Genomic DNA, 21,765 nt, shown 5'->3' on the forward strand with positions numbered 1-21,765 from the left:
TTTGTTCCACAAACTACACAGTCAATTCACTCTACAGTATATTCTGTGAAACGCTTTGAGACGTCTCAAAAACCTGATAAGGCGCTGTATCAAATGCTTCAAAGGATTATTATATTTAATTTCTGTCAGTAAGATGATTCTGAATGTCTGCAGAGTTAAACTATGTTAACAATGTGATGGATTTCATTGCTCTGTTTATTTCCCTTATTTTTGAAGGATTAACTGACGAAGAAATCGACCTAGCACTACAGCAGGCAGAGACTGCGACAGATGAAACACTATTGCCCATAGTACAACAGCATCAAATAGAACCTTCAGATTATGCCACTGTGCCATACGGTAAGGACCTCAGACATTAAAACATGGGGAACAATGGAACATGCAGCTTGTTCTACAGGTGGCAAATTGTCAGCGAGTTTTGTCAGCCCGTCTATCTGCGCGGTATCTATCCGATACCTCAGAGTTTTCAGCCCGGCTCTGTTGGTAGCAGTCTCGCCTCGTGACGATTTTCCTCACGTTGGTACTTTGAACTCACAGCCTAGGCTGAGACTCCAGTGTAGCCCTGGGGACGTGCTGCATTGTCGGAGGTGCCGTTCTTTGGGATGATGCCTTCAAGCGAAGTCCCGACTGCCTGTTTTATTCTGATGTGCATCAAACTTACGTTGACCGGTTCATATATATCCGTTTTGTCACCTTGATCCTTTTTGAATCGTTCACCACCTCCCTGCTTGCTGCTGCGACTGAGTCACAGATCTCTCGAAGAAGGTCCCAACACAGCCCAAGATAGACAACCTGTAGGCACAAAGACCCACTTGACAACAACAACATACAGCATCCTTCACGTGGGGTAGCATCTCCAACCCAGGGTGTGAGTGGGGGTGTGTGGGGGAGGGAGGAGGTGACCTTAAGCACGGTTGAGGAGGAAGATCTCTGGTCTTGATTGAAAAGGGGGGCAAGGTGAAGGAATTGGGAGAGAGTTCCAAAGCTTTGAGGCACAGTGGAAGGGGTGATAGACAGTCACTCAACCATCTTTGTCAATATTTCCCACTTTCCCGAGCCCCCTTGCTGTCCTTTCAGGCCTGTGACCTGGGACATCCTCCCGATGTGAAAGGTGCTCTATAAATGTGATTTTGTTGTTGTAGTTGCTGATGTTATGGGGTTCATATGGAGAACATTCATACATACTGAGCCAGCTGCTAAGCTCTCCAATGCTTCCTTTCACAATCTCAAGCCAACCACAGGAACAAGCCCTTTCTTTATTCAGAGACAGGAAGGAATGAAAAAGCAATTTAATTTTTTTTTAATACCGCAAAGTAAAGAGCATTTTGTTGTGCAATCCATATCCATGTGGGAAATGGATTGATACAGATTTTATTACTTACGACTGAGGATGACTTGCAGAGGTCACTCGTGATGTCTTTCGTGAATTGTCTTCACTTGTACACGGAAATCTTTCAGCAAACTTTTTTTCTATTAAACTGGGGCTAAGTGAACTGCATTTTGCTTTTGCCACATGTATAAGGTAGTTACAGGTATAGGTAGTTAGTTACATGATCTTACAATCAGAGCTAGGCCATTTAGGAGTGAAATCAGGAGGCAATTTTTCACCGAAAGGGTAGATCTGGAACTCTCTCCCCCAAAAGGCTGTGGATGCTGGATACATTCAAAACCTGAAGTCTGAGATGTTTGTTAGGTCAGGGTATCAAGGGATATGGGGCAAAGGCGGGTAATTGGAGTTGAGGTACAGATCAGCCATGATCTTATAGAATGGCAGAACAGGCTTGAGGGGCTGAAAGCCTCCTCCTGTTCCTATGTTCCTATAGAAACCATCTAATTGGGTCCCGACAAGGCCCTTTTGGCATCCGACATGCTGTTTTGACACCATTCAGAAAGTTATTCAACAGATGTTCCACTGAAGAGGAATAACAAAATGCGATTCAGGGGATCGTATTACCCACACCTGTTCTTATCGAGCCATATTGGGCCGAGCAAGTGCTGTACCGGACCACAGTAAGCCCTGAAAAGTTGGGCCTTGGTTAATCCTATCCGTCAAGTGGTCTTGTCCTCATCTTTCTATTCAAGTCACAACACTTTTGAGAGCAGGGAATTGAGAACAAGGTTGGTTGGCCTGTAGTCAAGTGCTGAGTTAAGAACGCTACCTGTTTGAAGCGGATAATAATACGGGGGAAAGGTCAGAAACAATGTCTTCACGTAAGCAAGAGGCGTCCAACCTTTTGGCTGCTGAGGGTCGGACGCCTTATTTGAGTCATGTCCAAGTGCCACATAAGCAATATTTTTGCGTTTCCTTCCCAGAAACGTAACCCAACAACACTTACGAGTTATGGAAAGAGCAGGTCGGACAGATAAAATGGAGAAGGGGGGGAAGGGGCTGATGAAATGAGGGGTGGGGAAGAAGGAGGGCGGTTCCCGATGTGGCCCCTGGGTCCAGTTGGGCTGACGTAGAGGGTTACACTTTGCCTCAAGTGGCGCTTTACGCTGAGACCATAGCAAAGGAGAATTGTACCGGTATTTGGAGAGGAACAAGGTAACATTGAAGCTAACTGTCATATCATTTAATAGAGAATTGGGTAAATAGCTGAAGACATCCAGCGTACAAAGCACAGGGAAAGAGCAGGGAATTGATAATAGGGAGAAACTATTTCCACTGGTGATGAGTCGGTAACCAGAGGGCATGAAATTAAGATCAGTTCCAATCAGAGGGTAATTGAGGAGGATTGTTATTCAGGTTATTAGGACAATAATTGGACCATTGGTGGAATTTACCACCAAAAGAACTGGTTACAGCAGAATCCAAACGGCTTTGTCAATATTGGAGTCCTGTAGCATATTGGTTAGAGCACTCGCCTCGCAAGCGAGAGGACCCGGGTTCGATTCCCTCCCGGGCAGGGAAAAATTTTAGGCAAGTTTCCTGACTCCACATGCCCCTGTTTACCTAGCAGTAAGCAGGGACCCGGTTGCTAGTCGATTGGCGGATCGCTTTTGTGGTGGGGTAATAATCCTTTCCCACAAAAATAAAAAGAATAATTTGGTCATTTAATCCACGAGTGACTGTTTGTGGGACGCTGCTGTGCGCAGTTGGCGGCTGAGTCAATTCACTTTACAGTATATGCTCTGAAGCGCTTTGAGACGTCTCAAGGCAGTGATGAGTCGCGATATCAAATGCAAGTATTATTATTAGAAAAGGGAATTGGACAAATAATTTGGAAAATATTGAAATAAAAGATGATGTGGGAATAATATGAAAGCATCAAGGGCAGGGGAGTGGGACAAGATGTGTTCTAGCTCTTTCAAGGCAGATACGAGGAGCTGAATGGCCTCTTTCTGCGCTGTAAAATTCTGCGGTTCAGTCAGGAGTTTTACACGACCGATATTGAAAAGTGTCGACTCCAAATGTGTTGCAGATCATTAGAACTTTACTACCAATGCTCGAAACTGCTAACTTTAGGCACAAGGTGAGCGAGTTCCTTACGTTTTATCACCGTGCTTTTGGCAGAGTGCAGCAACCTTGCGCCCCCCCCCCCAGCCCAGCCCCGACGCCCCCACACACGGTGTCACGTGCTCCGCGAATGCTATAAAGGATGTTTCTTTATGATTAATCCAGAGAAGCACGACTTTGCATGAATTGAAAATAAAATTGATGAATAGCTCCTGAATTATTTGTAGCCGTAATTTATTACGCAAGATATTATTTTCTGGCATGTGATTATTTACTGGCCGTCTCGTTCAGCCTGACTAGTTGATACAAGTTTTCACCTAGAGTGCAAGAAAAAAAATCCTTAATTAAATTCAACCCTCCCCCGCCCCCCCCCCCAAAAAAAAACCTGCTGTTTTCAAGATTTTTGCATTTATATAAACCATTTTAGTAGCTTTTATAAAATCCTATAGGTTAAACATGTTCTAACACATGATTTTCCTCTTCATTTCAGCCAATTGTGCACAGCAGTGTCCCACAAATAGTCATGGATTAAGTGGCCAAATTATTATTATTATTTGTTTTCAAAGGGATTATTACCCCCAGAAAAGCGATCCGCCAATCAACTAACAACCGGGTTCCTACTTACTGCTCGGCAAACAGAGCGTGGAGTAAGGTCGAAGATTTTTTTCTGTACAGTGTACAGATTATTATTTCAGCGCCTTGGGACGTCCTCCTGACGTGAAAGGCGCTTTATAAATGGAATCTTGTTGTTGTTGTTGTTGTTGTTATAATGAGTTGCAACCACCCGTTTGATTTTGTGGGTGCAAGCAAGGAATTTGCTTTAAATTTGCCAAAATATGTCAAACTCTTAATACTGAACAAAGGAGAACAAATAACAGCGTGGCAAATAGGTGCCTTCTCCCCCTTTCCCTCTCTCCCCCTCCCCTACCTTGTGCGCTTGAGATATCAGCCGGGGCTTTTTCACGGAGGCCTTGAATGAGGTGAGCTGTTTCCCTGGGGGAGCAGAATATCTCTCACGTTAGCAAATATTGCATACATAGTGGAGCCTTGATTATCCACCAATAGCTGTGACCTGCCTCCTCATTCCTTTTCACATTTAATTACAATGATGCACGCCTTCATGTTAATAATTCATTTTCGGGATCATTTTGAAGAAATGTATTCTTTACTTACGTAAAGCAAGGGGAAAGGTTTTCTTGGGGAGCGCAATATTTTTGAACAGTTTTAAAACAACGTAGAAATGAGTTGCCCAGAGCAGATTTCTGTCATCACCTGTGTTATTTTAATCGTGTTTGGTAAGCTAAGTGTTGACTTACAGAATAAAACCTGAACCCGAAAGATGCAGTGGGTGTTTGGTTCGACAAAACAAACTGCAGGAAACTGAATGCACATTTTATAATAATAATCCTTGTAATTGATATCGCTCCTTATCACGTCTTCAAGACGTCTCAAAGCGCTTCAAAGAATATACTGTAAAGTCAATTGACTGTGTATTTTGTGGGCAAAACGCGGCAGCCAATTGCGCACAGCAGCGTCCCACTAACAGTCATGGATTGAGTGGCCAAATTATAATTTTTTTCTTTTTTGAAGGGATTGTTATTCCCGGAAAAGCGATCCGCCAATCGACTAACAACCGGGTTCCTATTTATGCTCGGTTAACAGAGGCGTGTGGAGTCAGGAAACTTGCCCAACATTTCACCCTGCCCGGGAATTGAACCCGATTCCTCTCATTTGCGAGGCGAGTGCTCTCACCAATAACGCTACAAGACTCCAGTTATGTACAGATTGTAATAGATTCTAAATCCAAGGCCAGTAAGATTGAGTTCAGGAGAGACAACTGAGGAAAATTTAGTTTTGTTTCAGCTTTGCTTTTTATGTTTGTGTGTATGTGTATTACGAGCCGAGTTTTTAAAGTCTGAATGTCTCTGTGCACGATTTTTTGATTATGAATATTTATGATTTTTTTTCTTATAAGCTGCAGATTCTAATCAAAGTAGAGTATCTTATGATAATCATAAAAGATAATTAAAGTAATAGCCCGCTGTTGGCATACGCTTGCTTTGCCGTGTTAACCCCTGGAGAACTTTTTCGCTGAAATAAAACAAATAAGAATAGGGTTAAAATCCTCCAGTGGATCACCGGATGTTGCAAATGGAAAAATACTTCAGTTCGGCTCTTTTCTCCAATTTAGCTTTATCTTAGTAATTACAAACATATAGAAAATAATTCTGGCAATTGTTATACTGGTGGAAGTCTCTTAATGAAACGCCCCCCTACAGTGAGCCAAACACTTCATCTAGTTATTATTAAAGAAACCCTATGAAAAGTTATATGCATCGGTTTTGATTGGCAGTAATATGTCCCGTAAGTGTCCAAAAACTATGTTTGTTAATTTGTCTGTAGTAGGTACGATTGCATGAGGTGATAAAAGGGTGTAAATCTGACTCATTCAGGCCTTGAAGACTTTATTGTATAGAGACACCCAGAAGGTTATGGAAAATCTACCCCGATCAAATCATGGTAGTTGTGCTTCAGATGTTTATGAGAAACACAATCAGCGGGCATCTCAAAGGGTTTCGTAACACTTGAACGAGATGTAAATGCAACTCGATTGTCTAGTTTTCGTTTAAGTGAACATCTTTAAAATTAATCAGCACTGTTAAACACTGCAACCTTAGGCCAAACCTTACAAAGCAGCAGTTTTTCACTAAATCCTGGAGATTTCCACATGAATAAGTTGCGGTTTGTATGTAAATGGAATTTATTCTTTTACTAACGGCACAGTCAATAACTGATGTGCACTATACAATCAAAACTAATGAATTATGCTCAGTTCTGTTATACACAATTGGAAAGCCACAAGTTCTCCCAGTTGCAAAAGGTCCATTTTCGGTAATTAGTAAAAAAAACATTTTAAGATGTATTTTTATATTAAAACAAAAATCCACATTCAATTCAAATTGGAATATTCTTTGGTAATTGTTTTGGTAATTGATAAATTTGGCCAAATTGATAAATGTAACATCAAAAGCTGAGGATGTGTGTTTTGTTGGTAAGTGTCATAACGGCATTATCAATGGAACTTCTAGAGTTGAGCAGTCACAAATAATAACAATAATACTTGCATTTGATATAGCGCCTTATCACGTCTTCGAGACGGCTCAAAGCGCTTTTACAGAACTTACCGTAAACTCTTTGTTTGAAAAAATATTCTCTGACTTCAAAATGTGCGTAGAGCTGATGTTATCATTTGGGAACAATTTGTGTTAAAGGCGCAAAGGAAAGTCTTGTGGTGAGTCTTGAATGTGGTGACATTTCTCTTTGAGCTGCAGCAGTATTGTATGTTTTGGAGTGGGTGGGAGTTTAACCCAGTTACCCAGTTTTTTTTTGTTTAGGTTTAGATTGAATTGCTAAATGAGATCTAATAACTGTATCTGTAGTTCATGGAAATCTTCAGCTGTATTTAACCTTGTGCTTTTGTCCAAGCAATATTGCCTGAAGTTGCAGATCCTCCTCTGCTAGTTTCTGTTATTTCTATAACTGGTGTAATATAAGCGTCTGTGCTGCTTCACTTTAGTACATCGGGAGTCTATTATGTGCCACATGTAAACCATGTTTTAACGTCTGGATTATGCTCCTTGTGTAAACGCATGTGTTACAGGAAAGAAATGCAGGTGGCTCTGAATCGTGCAATTAACAATCAAATGAAAGGATTGGCTAATTACACAATTAATAAATACTTTATTGTTAACGACATAATGAGGGCATCCGCGGAATAAACCGGCACTCAGAGGCAGGCAACGGTGGCAGAGACCAGCAGGATTCGGAACTCCCTGCACCATCCCATCCTGCACTAACAGGTCTGGGCCAATGGGGGAGATAAATGCAGCAGAGAGTAAGAATAAGATGAAGCTGCTGGACTATTGTGTGTTCAAATCCCTTCACTCTCTTGACACCTCCCTAGCTCTCCGACCTCCTCACTCCCCAATCCATCGCCCTGGCACCTCCGCTCGACTGGCACTGGCCTCCGCTCGTCCCTCGCACCCTCCGCCTCACCGTTGGTTGTCGTGCTTTCACCTGCTATGCCCCGAAACTCTGGAACACTCTCCCTCAAAGGCAGAGGCAGGAGATAAACCTCCCAACAGAGTACTTCATCCTCTGTCTCTTTCCAACTCCCTTAATTGGGATCAGAGCACTATAATCCACTCCCACTCACCCAAGCATCTACTGTGTGCAGCCCTTTTGCAGTAAAATAGTCCCATTGCAATACAAAATTACATTTGTTACAGCGCCTTTCACGTCGGGAAGACGTCCGAAGGCGCTGGACAGTCGGGCATATAAGAGAAACATAGAGAAATATGTGAAAAGGAGAAATATAGAATAGTACCGGCTGAAGGTAGGAGAAAGAGACTAAATGGATAGCTCTGTCAGAGCACAGGTACGATGGGCCAAATGGCCTCTTTCTCTGCTGTAAGTTTTCTATGGTTCGGTTTCTTCTGTGGGGAAGGAATGCATTGAAAAAAATATATTCCATGTGTTTCATTCGTGTTTTTACTTAGCGTAATAACAATTTTTTTCCCGCAATTTTGAATGGATGATTTATTGGACCGTTCCCTCCTTTCCAAACGAGCGGGGGAAATGAATTCATTAAATTAAAATTAATCTTTTAATTTTCACTGGACGAGTGGCAAGTTGACATAAGCGCATCGCGACTTTGAGACGGGCTGATAATCTGGTTTGAATCCAAATTATCTGCAGATCTGAATTAAAATACATCGTGCCAAGGGATATCGGGCCTCCAAATTGAAATTCAATCAAAATTAAAGCGGCCCCTTCTCTCCTTGCGCTTGTCTCCGAAGTTGTATTTAACTTCTTCCCGAAGTCCTGCATGGGAACAGTTTTGTGCATCAAATAGAAGTTATAGTAAAAAAAAATTCTGCCATTTCTTTTATATCAACTGATCATTTTTGCCCCTTTGTGCTGCTGCTTTGTAGGTTCTCCGAATTCCAGGTGGCGGGAATATGGCGCCTTAGCGATTTTCATGACCGGGATTGCGTTCGGCTTTCACCATCTATACAAGGTACAGTAGGAATTTGCTGTACACATTTGTCAGAAGGTATTAAGTGTCCTTCCTATCATTTTGTTATCCCATCTATCTAAGAGTCTTGGTTCACCCAGAGACGGCTAGTGTTAAAGGTTGCCTTTTGTTTGTACGTCGAACAATATCACTGTTGGTAGCACTTTTGGCTCCGGGTCAGAAGGTTGTGGTTTCAAGCCCCGCATCAGGACTTGAGCTCACAGTCCAGGCCGGCTCTCCAGTGCTGAATTGTTGGAGATTCTTTCCATTGAGTGAAATATTTCCTTTGGGACGAAACGTTAGGCAAGTTCCCTTATTCCACGTCCCTCTGTTTACCTAGCTTTAAGTTGGAACCCGGTTGTTAGTCGGTTGGCACTTCACTTTTCCGGAGGTAATAATCCCTTAAAAAAAAAGTGTTCACTCAATCCACGGCTCTTTGTGGAGACGCTGCTGTGCGCAATTGGCTGCCTCGTTTCGCCCACAAAATACACAGTCAATTCACTTTGCTGTATATCCTGTGAAGCATTTTGAGACGTCTCGAAGACGTGATAAGGCGCTGTATCAAATGCAAGGATTATTATTTGATTTATTATATTAAATTGATGCCCAAATCTGCTTGTTTTTCCGTGCAAGTTAAATACTATTCAGGACTATTTAGGGAGCCATCACCTTTTCTATAAGGATGATGGGTGTGGAATTGAAATGCTGAAGGAATGCAGTAGTGGGCACTCCTACGCTAACTTTAGGAATCCAGCAACAATAGATTGGCATGGTGCCTTGACTTTTTCTCAAACGCTCAAGACTTTTTATATAATTTAATTATAATCAGTCTGATCGTATTGTGCTAAGCAGTATTCTGAATATAAAGCATTAAAACCCTTTGTCAACTGGAGTGCTTGAGCAAACCCTGCAGAATGACCTTTTCCTGGGAGTTTCTGAGTTCTAGGACGCACTCGTTTTTGTAAATGTTTCTCTTCTTTTACCCATATCTTGCATCGTCCTCAGCTCCCGTTAACCCTGCAAACCAAAGCCCTAACGGTTAGGGTGGTCCCAGCTGGACAGCAGGAAAGCTTGCCAGACAGCGCTATCAATGGCAAACTATGCGGGTGGAGCTAGTTAGCCTCTAGCAGGTGCAACTGTGACCAAGAACGTTGGTGGAGACCAAAAACAACAACAAATGATATTGTAATGCGCCTTTCACGTCAGGAGGACGTCCCAAACCGCTTGACAGTCAAGGATCCACACCCAATCCTTTTTTATGAAGTTGTTGTGATGGATGGAGTTGGTATTCTGGAAGGATGAGAACAAATCAAATAGCTCTTTATCCGAAACCCTCTCAATGTTCAGCGCTTCCAGCCACTTCTTATTCAATGCCCCGGGTCACTAACCTGAGTGAAAGGCGCTATACAAATGCAAATTGTTATTGTTAATATCGAGTCACCTTCATGTCCTCAGCCTAACAATCTCTATACAGCCTTTCAAACAAAAAAGCTGAAACAATTCAAACCGGGAACAACCAGACCAGGAATACAATGCAGTTAAATTAAATCATTAATTTCCATTTATTAAAGTTGCAACCACTTCATTACTGTAAACCATTCTTGTGAGGACATTTTAACAAAAGCGACAAAGCAAAGTTGCTGTTCATGTTTTCTCAGAAGTCATTTATCCCACACAAACACACACCGGAGTATCATTTAAATGACCTTGAAATGTACGTAAGAAAGATTTTTTTTTAATGTTCTAACTTGCGTTCAGTCGGAGCTGGTTATGTAGCCTCTTATTGTGCCAACTTGTGTTCACGTTTTCTCCCTTGATGTAATGCTTCCTACTGCTGATTATTTTCCCAATCGCTTTATTATAGTTCCTTGGAGCCATTTAGTACTTGGATTCTTATTTTGGGTGCAGTCAAAAGACACAATATTGTACACATCCTTGTCTTGTGACAGCATGCCCTTCAGAACTGCATTAGATATAATTGGAAACTAAGGAATTCAGCAAGACTGTTTAAAGCTGATTAAGTGTCAAAACAATTATTTTAACAGGTTCAACAACCTGTTACAGTGGCCCATGCCTATCCTTTACGATGCCCACTGTATTGAATGGCAGATTTGATCTTCAGGGTCTAACTTTGTTTTGCAGGATGGGTTCAGATAGTAAAAGATCATTAGAAAACAATATACTAGATAGCATGCGCATTCTTGCATTCGGTCTGTGCAGATTAGAGGTTATTTTATGCTTTTGCTTCTCCTTATCAAACCAATGTCAAAAACAATTGACAGATGCTGGGTTAGGCCCTAGTTGCTAAGTTCAATATGCAGAAGAACCTAATTGCAGTAGTTTTCAATAAAGAAACTCAGGGAAAGAATTGACGAAAGATGAGATCATGTTTACTGTTCCTGAATATACACAAGAACACGAGAGGTGAATTATTCACCTTGGAGCAGATACCTTTACAACGTACTGCAGCAGGAGAACTGATGGCTCATTGTCAAGTGGATTAAATCTTAAATGAAGGAGGAGAATTCTGGATTAACTTGATCCTTTGTGTGACCGTTGTGTGGTTTTGCAACTACCCCAATGGCTCACATGCACACATACAGTGAAATCAGAGCGGAACAGTCTATAAAGACTTTGGTCTAAGGACTTTGTTTATCTGCTTGTGCTTTGAAGCTGTACAATTACATTCAAAGCAACTGCTTTTTTGGTCCATCTGATCTTTCATTAAATTTGGATTGAAATTTGCTTAGGCTACTGGAGTTTGGGCTATGAGAACAATCAACAGACAGGTGCACAACTGGAGTTCGACTGTGATGTCTTCCGACCCCAGTTAGGCATTGGGTAGGTTTCATAGATGAAGGATGTTTACTTGGTTAATTGAGGGTTGATTGGCTCTGTGTTACTGTAGTCCAGCTGGAGAGAATGAGTGAAGAATTTTTTTTTTTTTTTTTAAAATCTGCCGTTTTGATCTGTTGAAAGCCCCAGCGTAATCTCTGCTCGTGATGTCCTGACAATTAAGGAACTTTTATTGAAACGGAAGTCAACTCTGAACAGGAAGCTCTCTCTGTTTCACCCACAAATACACAATCCACCCACTTTACAGTATATCCTGTGCTTTGAGACGTCTCAACGACGTGACGAGGCCTATTATATCAAATGCAGGGATTACTATTTTATTAGTATCTGACCACATGGAGTTTCGAACACCTGTGCCATCCATACAGGAAGTGACTTGAAATGTGCTGTCGGCTTGAAATTATTTGAAAAGTAAAAATTTCTATTGGCAGTAAAACCAAATTCTTCTGGTAAAATGAAACATGGTGATAAATTGCTTCTGAACAATCTGTGAGTAACCGATCACAGACATTGGACATCCTGCAGTGGGATGTTCCCCCCTCCTCCCACCACACACACAGCAGTTTTCCATTTTTCCCTTGTAAATCTAAGCAGCAGTTAACACCTCCTATCTTTGATGGCTACACTTTATTTTAATATTTATCATAAAGAAAAGAAGTTGCAAAGGAAACCAATTAAGAGGGCACATTACAATGGGGGGAAAGAGCAAATCACTTTACAATAGCCTTTCAACATATGTGCATCAAGGGTGCTCGACCAGCAACTAAAGGTAATCTTACTTTTAACACATTTATTCTTTAATGAAGCCAGATGCGTCTGCTAGGAACTGAATTGAGCCTCATTCTCGTTCCACATAAGATCTTGCAGTCACCAGAATTGGCATCAGTACTGTACTGGGTTGGCAGCAGGATGGTTGATTTCATTTCATCAATTCTGGATGACATTCAAACTTAGTTCACCACATTTAAATAGTAATAATAATTCTTGCATTTGATACAGTGCCTTATCACACCATTGAGATGTCTCAAAGCGTTTCACAGAATATATTGTAAAGTGGATTGACTGTGTATTTTGTGAGCAAAACGCGGCAGCCAATTGCACAGAGCAGCGTCCCCAGTCGTGGATTGAGTGACCACATTTTCTTTGGAGCTATTATTACCCCCAGAAAGCAATCTGCCAATCGACTAACAACTGGGTTCCTACTTAAAGCAAGAAAAACAGAGGCATGTGGAATAAGGAAACTTGTCTAAGGATTCGCCCCTCTCTACTATGCGAACGCCAGGAAGGTGGAAGACTAGATGGACCTTGGTCTTTTATCGTCTAGCATCTCTTATGTTCTTATGTAATTGAACGCAGGTCCATTCACTCGTAAGGCGAGCACGCTAACCACTACACTACAGGACTCCACAAAGACAACGTGTGTGTGTTCACTGTTCCACCACCTGGAACTTTACATGCCTTTTTGGAAGGTAAAAATGAGTAAGTGGTTTGTGTGTCGGCTGTGCACTGATTATAACTGTTCTTGTATAGCCAGCCTTTTCCCAGACAATCTTAAAGTCAGTTGTGATTTTCACACTGTGAAATTGCCACTGTGTAATTGTAATAAAGTGGCATCGCAGTCAAACAAACATTATTGCTATATAAAGAAATCAAAGGGTTCTTTACATATTTTGTCAGCTTGAAGGAGAATGAAAATCCTACTCTTATTCTCATTGCATTATTCAGCGAAAGCCAGTGCCTACATAACACTGATAGACAGGCCAAAAGAACTATCCCACAGATGCACTAATACCGGTGCCAGGGAGGAAACTTCAGATTTTTTTTTAATCCTCTAAAGCTTTGCTTACGTGGTTTGACACCAGTCAAGCCTGGAAGAGATGACCTGGATCCTTCCTACATATGAAAATCTTCAATGGGCCACAACAGACAACTAGACACCTCACTTATCAAAGTTTGAACAACATTAATGCATCCAAACTTTTATTTTCCAACATAAAACAACTATAGCCATGGCTTGGATTGCAAAGAGTGGAGTATAACCTTCTAAGCTTCGTACTACGCCATTTCAAATTCTTATGTTGACAAGTTGTGTCTAGTCTGAAAAGAAATTAGAAAACACTATAATTAACATGGTTAGAGACTGCACTTTTTACTTGACTAGTAAGTCAATAACTAGTTGGGCCGAATGGGCTGTTCCGTTAGGTAACATCCTGTGTCATTTTACACAGATTATAAATTGAGTTCATTTTTAGGCAGTTATTTGAAGTTTGGATGTGGTTTTCATTGGTGCAGTAATGTATTCCCAGGTATGTTTACTGTGTTTTTTTAATTAGAAAGAAATAGTCCATTACTAGTGGACAATTATTTTGTTTTTTAAAAAAACTTGTGCCTGTTTTGTGAGGGACTTATACAATCCGGATTTTGCTGGTGTGGGAGCAACATACAATGGCTAGGGCAGGTTTTCTGAGAGATCGCTTCAATCGAGGAGACAGCTGAATCCAGTCCTTTTTAACTTACTTAGCTGGGACATTAAAGAAACAAAGAAAAATAATTTGGTCACTCACTCCACGACTGTTTGTGGGAAGGACACTGCTGTGCGCAATTGGCTGCTGCGTTTCGCCCACAAAATAGACAGCCAATATGTGTGCCCTGCGAAAGCCATGTATCCAATAGTCGCTGCACTGCAAGATACGAGCTTTGTTATAACATTTAAGGTTCCTCACGCTCTCAATGAAACAGCCAAAAATATAAGAGGGGTTTTACTAATGGCCGCTAAATAAATTACTCTGTTTCTGGTTCACAAAGCCAAGTGTCGCAAGTTAACTGCTTCGCTCTGAAGTCAAACGGGGCGAAATAAAGCCAGGTTACAGTAATTTGAAATGGTTCAACAGCTTCTTATTCACTGTGGCTTTGAGTTTGGGCAAAGCTAAGGGACAAGTGATTAACATGGAGGTGTTGAGTTCCAGTTTCCTGATTTCCTTTCAGGTGTGAGAAAACTAGTGAGTCACGGGGCATAATTTCCAAGTGCGGTGTCTACCGAAATCATCCTTGAGTTTCGATATTCTCTTCGTGAACTCGAATTGCCTTGATTGTGTCCTTGAAATGGCACGCCAATCTATCCGTTCGATAGACAGCACTTTCCTTTCCTGTGCTGTTATCTTGCCTCCTGTACGTGAATTGAGGCAGATTCAATTTCAGACAGGTTCAGTCGTAAACAAAACTGAACTTCGAATGTACCTTCAAATCAGAAACAGCATAGTGTCCTATTAGTCACTTCTCAGTAAGCACAGCGGGCAATGAAAAAATTGAGCAACCACTTAATACTGTTAGTAGCTGTATTCCTATTGATTGCTAAAAATTGGATAGTAAAGTAATGTATTGTTTACTGACATCTATTGTTCTCTTGTTAACCAAACTGATTGTTTTCGATTCCCGTTATGATCATTTTTGTCCCAACGACACAGATTTCATTGTTTCAAATTCTGTAGTTTAAGATCTTCAAATGCATTGGGTAGTTTTATTGTATCTTGGTTTGTAGGGAACCACTCTTCGCCTACAAGGATGCAATTAAGCTGGTCCCAAGCCAGTTCCCATGTAGCGATGAGTGCCGGCTTTAGAAGATTGCTGATGCACCAAAAGTGCAGGCAAGACTGGAATGGACCTCTTCAGTATGGAGCACAGTAACTGCAAACCCACACCCTAGCTCCATGTGCTTCAATGTACTGTGTTAACATGGCACACTTGACTATCAAACTACAGTGGAAGCTCAATAGTAAGGCTAGCAAACGGACTGAGGAGATTTTGAGCACATTCGTGGGTCAATCTCACAAGCGAGTGTACGTTACTGTACTGTACTATGTGATATAATGTTGAAATGAGAAAGACTAGAAAAAAAAACTGCCCACATTAGCAAGTTGCCCACATTAGTGGGGGGTGACCTGAAGGTGAGTTTCTCATCTGAAGGTGAGAATTGGCAATTAGAGTTAAGTGGTACAGTGCAGTTTTAATTTCCAAATACTTCAGAGCGGCAGACAAACGAAACTACTATTGCCCCGCTCAACGTTGCTACTAATAGCATTGGGATAAGAAATTAATCCTATTTCCCTTCTCAAAAACATTTCTGAAGTCAGTGGCTATTGGAATCTCCTAACGCATGCTGTGTTGATGGATATTCAGCATGTTCACAATGTCAACACAGCTTTTCTTCCTTTCTTGGCATCTTGTATCCCCACCTTACACACACAAAAAAAGAAAACCCAATAGATTTGGTACCATGGGTCAAACATGACTATCAGCAAGAGTTACTGTTAATCTATAGAGTATAAACAGAAAATGTGTTAATTCTTTATCTCCATTCTCCTACGGGCTGGTTCCTTGCAGTTGGCTTATTAATTAGGTTGAGCTAATGGTTACTTAACCTGAGTTCAGGATGTTTTATTACAGCTTACAGCGTAACCTGCTTTACACCGCATAATAACTGCAAATTTTCCAAAGTGAACTTGCCCGCAGAAAGAAAATGTAAGAATGAAATGAGAAAATTAAAGTGCCCCAAAGAGTTCTTTGCAGAATTAGAGATGCGTCTGGCATTGGTTGGTTTTCAAACCGTTCCAAAATAGTCTATGTGACCTGCAAGCTATATACGAGCACCACCAGCAACAACAACAACCAACTTGTGTTGCCCTTCATACGGGGTAGATTTCGGAGCGCTTAACAGTGGCGGAGCCTGACGCTGAGCCGGATGGGGTTGGGAAGAAGGAGGTGCCCCTACTCACGGACCATAAGCAAAAATATACACATTTTTGGTGCGTTGAAATGATATTGCTAATCGATAGATTTTTCATTTGCTACTTAGTTCTATCATGAAACATCGCAGCTCAGTTGTGGGTACAATACAAAGGAGAGCACTAAGCAAAGTTGCGGGGGAGAAAGGATATGGAGCAATGACAGAGTTGGATTTGAGGTACAGGTCAGCCCTAATCTACTGGAATGGTGGAACAGGCTCGAGGGGCTGAATGGCCTCCTCCTGTTCCTATGAAAGGGCTGTTCAGACATCAGAGCTCATCCCTCTCTCTACCTCATTAAATCTTAACATGGCATCTCTAACCCTGATGTTATGTTGGTTGATCATTATTCCAAGCACTTCTCACTCTGAGGAAAAGATTTTTGGGGGCTGTTTGTTCTAAATTTAGATCAAATCTCCATTTATATCTTCCCACCGTCCTATGGTGTGAAAGATTGTACAGTCGCGATCCTTTCTTAAGAAAACCCTTGCTTATTGCAGCATCTTTGTTTCCCACACCTTCAGTCCTTTTTAAAAAAAACAAGATCGTTGCTGTTGGTCAAACCTTAACGTAAGTTCTGCTCTACACTTCCATTAATAACCATTGGAATATTTTTATTTTTACAGAAATATATTCTGCCTGTTCTACTGGGCAGCAAAGAAGACAAGAAGCATCTGCAGAGGATTGAGGCAGGCATTACGGAGCTAAGTGGGACCATGACACAGACAGGTGAAGATTAATGCTTTCATAAATTTACCTTTAAATTTCCTCCGCTTTTAATTCTGCGAGGGAAGTTCATTTATCTGCTATGTAAATCTCTCTAAATTAAAAGATGAAGCTTCTGTCATTTCTGCTTCCTATGAAATTGCTTGTTTGCTGTCTGTGAGGTTTCAATTATGTTGTAGTGAAAAGCTTTTGACCCAGCATATTAACTAGATGAGGCAACCTGACTGGTTTGGTGGTTCTCTGCTATAGATTGTACATGCTCCAAACTGACATTGTTGCAATGACCAAATACCTCAGGATAAATTGTGTAGTTCCCCCTTTTTTTTACTCTCTCCTGGGAAAGTGACATTTTTCAATCGGAACTCTCTCCAAACACTGAAGATTCATCTTTGAGGGAGCTCCTGGAATAGCCCATGGTATTAATACGTGAAAAGGCTGTAGAGAGAGAGAGTGAGCGAGCCTGGTCAGGCAATCAAACAAGTCCATTGATTCGGTTACAAAATGACTGCAGTTTCTAGAACAGTTTGGGTTATGATATTAATCCTTGCGTTTGATACAGCTCCTCATCGCGTCGTTGAGACGTCGCAAAGCGCTTCACAGGATATACTGTAAAGTGAATTAACTATTTTTGGTGGGCAAAATTATGAGATTACAGTGTCCAATTAGGCTTTTAATCACTCCCCTCCCCCCCCCCCACGCACACACACGCACAACAGCCCCCCCCCCTCCTCAGGACTCCTCAAACCCAGCTTGGGCTCCCACTTGGCACTGTGAAACGTCCTCCCAACGTGAAAGGCACTGTGCTATTTAAACCACATAGCGCCTCCTTCAAGGCATGTCTCTCGTCTGACTGTGACTTCGGCCACCCTCCCTGCCCTCCACCCTCCCTGTATTTGCTGCCTCCATTGCAACCCTTCCTCATAGCGTGTTAAAACATATTTATTTACAAAGGGGGAAAGGGAGGGAGTGGGGGTTCACATCTGGCTAATTCCTAGGAATTCCTATATTTATAATAATAATAATCCTTGCATTTGATATAGCGCCTTATCAGATCTTCGTGACGTCTCAAAATGCTTCACAGCATAATTAAACCCTCCTGATAATCCCCATTACTGAAATTGCTCTTTCAGATACCTGATGCAATGCATCACAGGCAAGTAAGGGAAATGTTGTTCCTTTAGCTTAATTTCTCGCATATTTTATGCAGTTTCTCAGTGGATTTGATGAGCAATCAGTCAAGTGTGTGGACATGAACTCAAAACGTTTGGTTGCCGTAAACCACAGAAGATTCAAAAGCAGTCTACAGAAGCATTTTGTACTGTCGCACTCAAACCGAAAAGCTTAACTGTAGGGTTCTTATTAATTTACATCTCCGCACCAGTTGTAAAGTTGTAAAATAAGCGGAGAAATCATGTGCGTATAAATAAAGAAATGGAATACCCTGAAGGCCTTTTATGAAGACTTTGTTGATACTTCCGTTTATTCAAAGACCCTGAAGGGCTTGGAACAGAAATGTTTGTGAAACATCATTGCGTCGCTTGCCATTAAAGTGAATGCATTTACTTACTTACTCCGCACGCCTCTGTTTACCCAGCAGTAAGTAGGAACACGGTTGCTAGTCGATTGGCGGAACGCTTTTCCAGGGGTAATAATCCCTTCAAAAAAAGGAAAACTTAAAAAAAAATTAGTCACTCAATCCACGACGTTTGTGTGCAATTGGCTGCCACGTTTCGCCCACAAAATATACAGGCAAAACACTTTACAATATATTCTGTGAAGCGCTTTGAGACGTCACAACGACTTGATAAGGCGCTATATCTGTATCAAATGCAAGTATTATGATTATTAATAATATTATTATTGTCTAGCCTTTCACCCACCCACCACCCAAATCTTCTCAGTATATTCCATGAAGCGCTTTGAGACGTCTCGAAGACGTGATAAGGCGCTATATCGAATGCAAGAATTAATATTACTATTTACGGCGATGCAAGAAGTTCAAGGGCTACAGTACTCAGGAGCTGCTGAGTTGATGACGTGTCTAATGCTTTCCCTATAGAAATCCTGGAAAACTGTCAAAAGGTGGAAAGCTTGGCTGAGCATCAAGTGTTTGCATCTGTGGAAATACTAACAAGGCGTTGAATCAATATGTCACCTTAATTCGTTCTAAAACGACAAACAATCCATCACTGGGTGGATTATCTTCTGTAGTGGTGAAGAGAGCCAAGCCACGACCACCACAACAATAACTTGCATTTATATAGTGCCCCTCATGTGGGGTAGCGACCCAGAGCGGAGTCTGATCCCGAGCCGGGGGGGGGGGGGGGGGAGGTGATCGTAAGCACGATCAAAAAGGAATGGTCCTTAGGTGGGACTTGAAAGTGGGGAGGAAGGGGGCAAGGCGGATGGATTGAGGGAGAGAGTATAAATGCAAGTTGTCGTCGTTGTTTATCAGTTGTAACACAAAGCAGTCGCTAAGCTTTAAGTGTATCCTGTGAAACGCTTTGAGACGTCTCGAAGACGTAATAAGGCGCTGTATCAAATGCAAGGATTATTATTGTATTTATTAAAGTTATTTGTTACTAGTACAACTGCGAGCAGCGATTAAGTACTGAACCTTAGATACGCCCCAACACATTGCAACAGACTGGTCTCTGTAGCAATGTCCTCTTCACTAAGAAAAACACAAACTGACTAACACAGAGACAAATCAATGCCACAGCATTTGAGAACCAGGAGTGAGATGATTCATATGGGGTCCATAATAATCAGCTCCTGAATTTTAGGGCATGTTCTGTTCTCCAAAGTAGATGGGGCCATTGGTATCTGGAGTCCATCCTTGCAGAAGCCCTGCACACAAGGAGAATGAGCATAATAGGCCCTGGTGGAGAAATGTTTAAGCAAGTAGTTATCCCCACCTTGTTTCTCCAGATTCATTACATCTGCTTACCATCCGGACACTTGTCGTCAAATACAACTTGGAAACCTATTGGTGACAATTAGACTTGAGTGGTTTTAATGAGTTCAAATAGAACAATAAGCTGACATTGTCAACAGCGCAGTTTTATTGAAAACGGGCCAAAAGCAGCTGTACATTTGGAGTCAGACCACTTGATCCAAGCCACCGCCCATTACTATACTGTGTCCGTATAAAACTGTGATAAGGCGCTATATATTTCTCCCACAAAATATACAGTCAATTCACTTCACGGTATATTCTGTGAAGCCATTTGAGAGGTCTTGAAGATATGAAAAGCGCTATATCAAATGCAAGGATTATTATTATTATGTCAAATGCAAGGATAATTATTTTTAATCGACATATATAAACTGTTACTAAATGCGGCTTTTCAAAGTGTGCGTATAGATGAACTTACGCTGTCGTTTGTGGACTTTTATGCAGAAGAACCACAAAATGATTGGGGAGTTTTTTGGGGGGGTTTTTCCCGGGTGAAGGCTGTTGTTTGGTTTGGCCGGGGGAATGACACTATTTCCCTGTTTGCATTCCGTTACAGTACCAGAGCAGGGTCAAAATGGCCAACCCTATCACGTGGTAGGTGTCAGCTCTTTGACAGGGCCACTCGGAATATTTTAAAAGATTCACCACAGCAACCGCAGCCTAGTAATTAGAGCATGTCCTTACTCGGGAGTTTTCAGATGAGTGTTTGTGATTTTTTTTTTCTCCTACTTTGTTTTTTTTTATATTTTTAGATATTTGCATTTTGCTTTCATCAATCACTTTAATTACTGAATAACGTTTTAACCTTCAGAACATCCAGTTTCCACCATTACCACATTCGCGAAACGCCAGGATTTTTTTCAAAGCTGAATATCGTGAACCGAAGAGCAATTAGATAATGTGTATTAATGCGTAAATTACTGGGGGAGCGAATGCTCTATTGTCCAAGGTTCCATCCTTTGGCTGAGCCACTGTAAGAATCCTTTGGGTGAATCCTGTTCCTTTGGATGGTTTCAGCCCATTATGTGAAATGCTGGTTTCCAAATCCATCTGCAAACAGCGGTTGTTAATCGATTGGCAGATCGCTTTCCGGGGGTAATTATCCTTTCTTTTTTTTTATTTTCATTTCATTTCGCCCACAAAACACACAGTCAATTCACTTTACAATACATTCTGTGAAGCTCTTTGAGACGTCTCAAGGACATGATCAGACTCTGTATCAATTGCAAGGATCATTATTTACTGTAGGTTCTCTCTCTTACTGCACACAGTTTTCCCTAGGCCACAGGTGATGGAAACACTTTGCACGTTAATTGAACCGGGAATTTAATCTTTCTAGTTATAGTCACAAGTTCCCGTGGCTTGTGGGTCACCAACACTGAACGATTCAAACTTCAGACAACCAGAGAGGAACTTTGTGTTTGAAGCTTAATCTGAATGTTCACCTCACTCACATCTGCCATTCCAGCAGCAATCTCTGGCACATCTGGTATTATTCTGAGAGCCTAGTCTCAACTGCAGACTTAGAAGAGATTATTCTACTTCAACTGTGGAACATTTCCACGTTTTTTTTAGTAAAGGTGAATTTGTCGTGTTTAAAAACCTCCTTTGTTTACAAACAATTGTCCCAATTTCTGTATAAGTTCTTAGACAGTCTGGTTGGTAAACATAACACTGTCGAGCTCCCAAACTCCACCTTAGCCCAGACCAACTCGGTTCTTTTATAATAAAACCAAAAGTCGCTGGGGACGCTCAGCAGGTCAGGCAGCATCTATGGAGAGAGGAAAATGAGTCAATGTTTCAGGTTGATGACCTTTCGTCAGAACCCGAAACTTTAACTCATTTTCCTCTCTCCATAGATGCTGCCTGATCTGCTGCGTGTTCCCAGCAACTTCTGTTCCAAAGTTTC

General features: G+C 41.5%; 1 protein-coding gene across 1 annotated transcript in view; it reads left to right on the plus strand.

Annotated features, from left to right (window-relative positions):
• Positions 1-21,765, plus strand: part of pex14 (peroxisomal biogenesis factor 14) — a 111,790-nt gene that overhangs the window by 72,463 nt on the left and 17,562 nt on the right. The window contains exons 4-6 of the mRNA XM_042343755.1: positions 217-339; positions 8,452-8,537; positions 16,798-16,900. Coding sequence (XP_042199689.1) covers positions 217-339; positions 8,452-8,537; positions 16,798-16,900 — 312 coding nt within the window. The remainder of the gene's footprint in view (positions 1-216; positions 340-8,451; positions 8,538-16,797; positions 16,901-21,765) is intronic.

This window comes from Callorhinchus milii, unplaced genomic scaffold (assembly GCF_018977255.1).
Source record: "Callorhinchus milii isolate IMCB2004 unplaced genomic scaffold, IMCB_Cmil_1.0 Scaffold24, whole genome shotgun sequence".
In the NCBI taxonomy this organism is placed as follows: Eukaryota; Metazoa; Chordata; class Chondrichthyes; order Chimaeriformes; family Callorhinchidae; genus Callorhinchus; species Callorhinchus milii.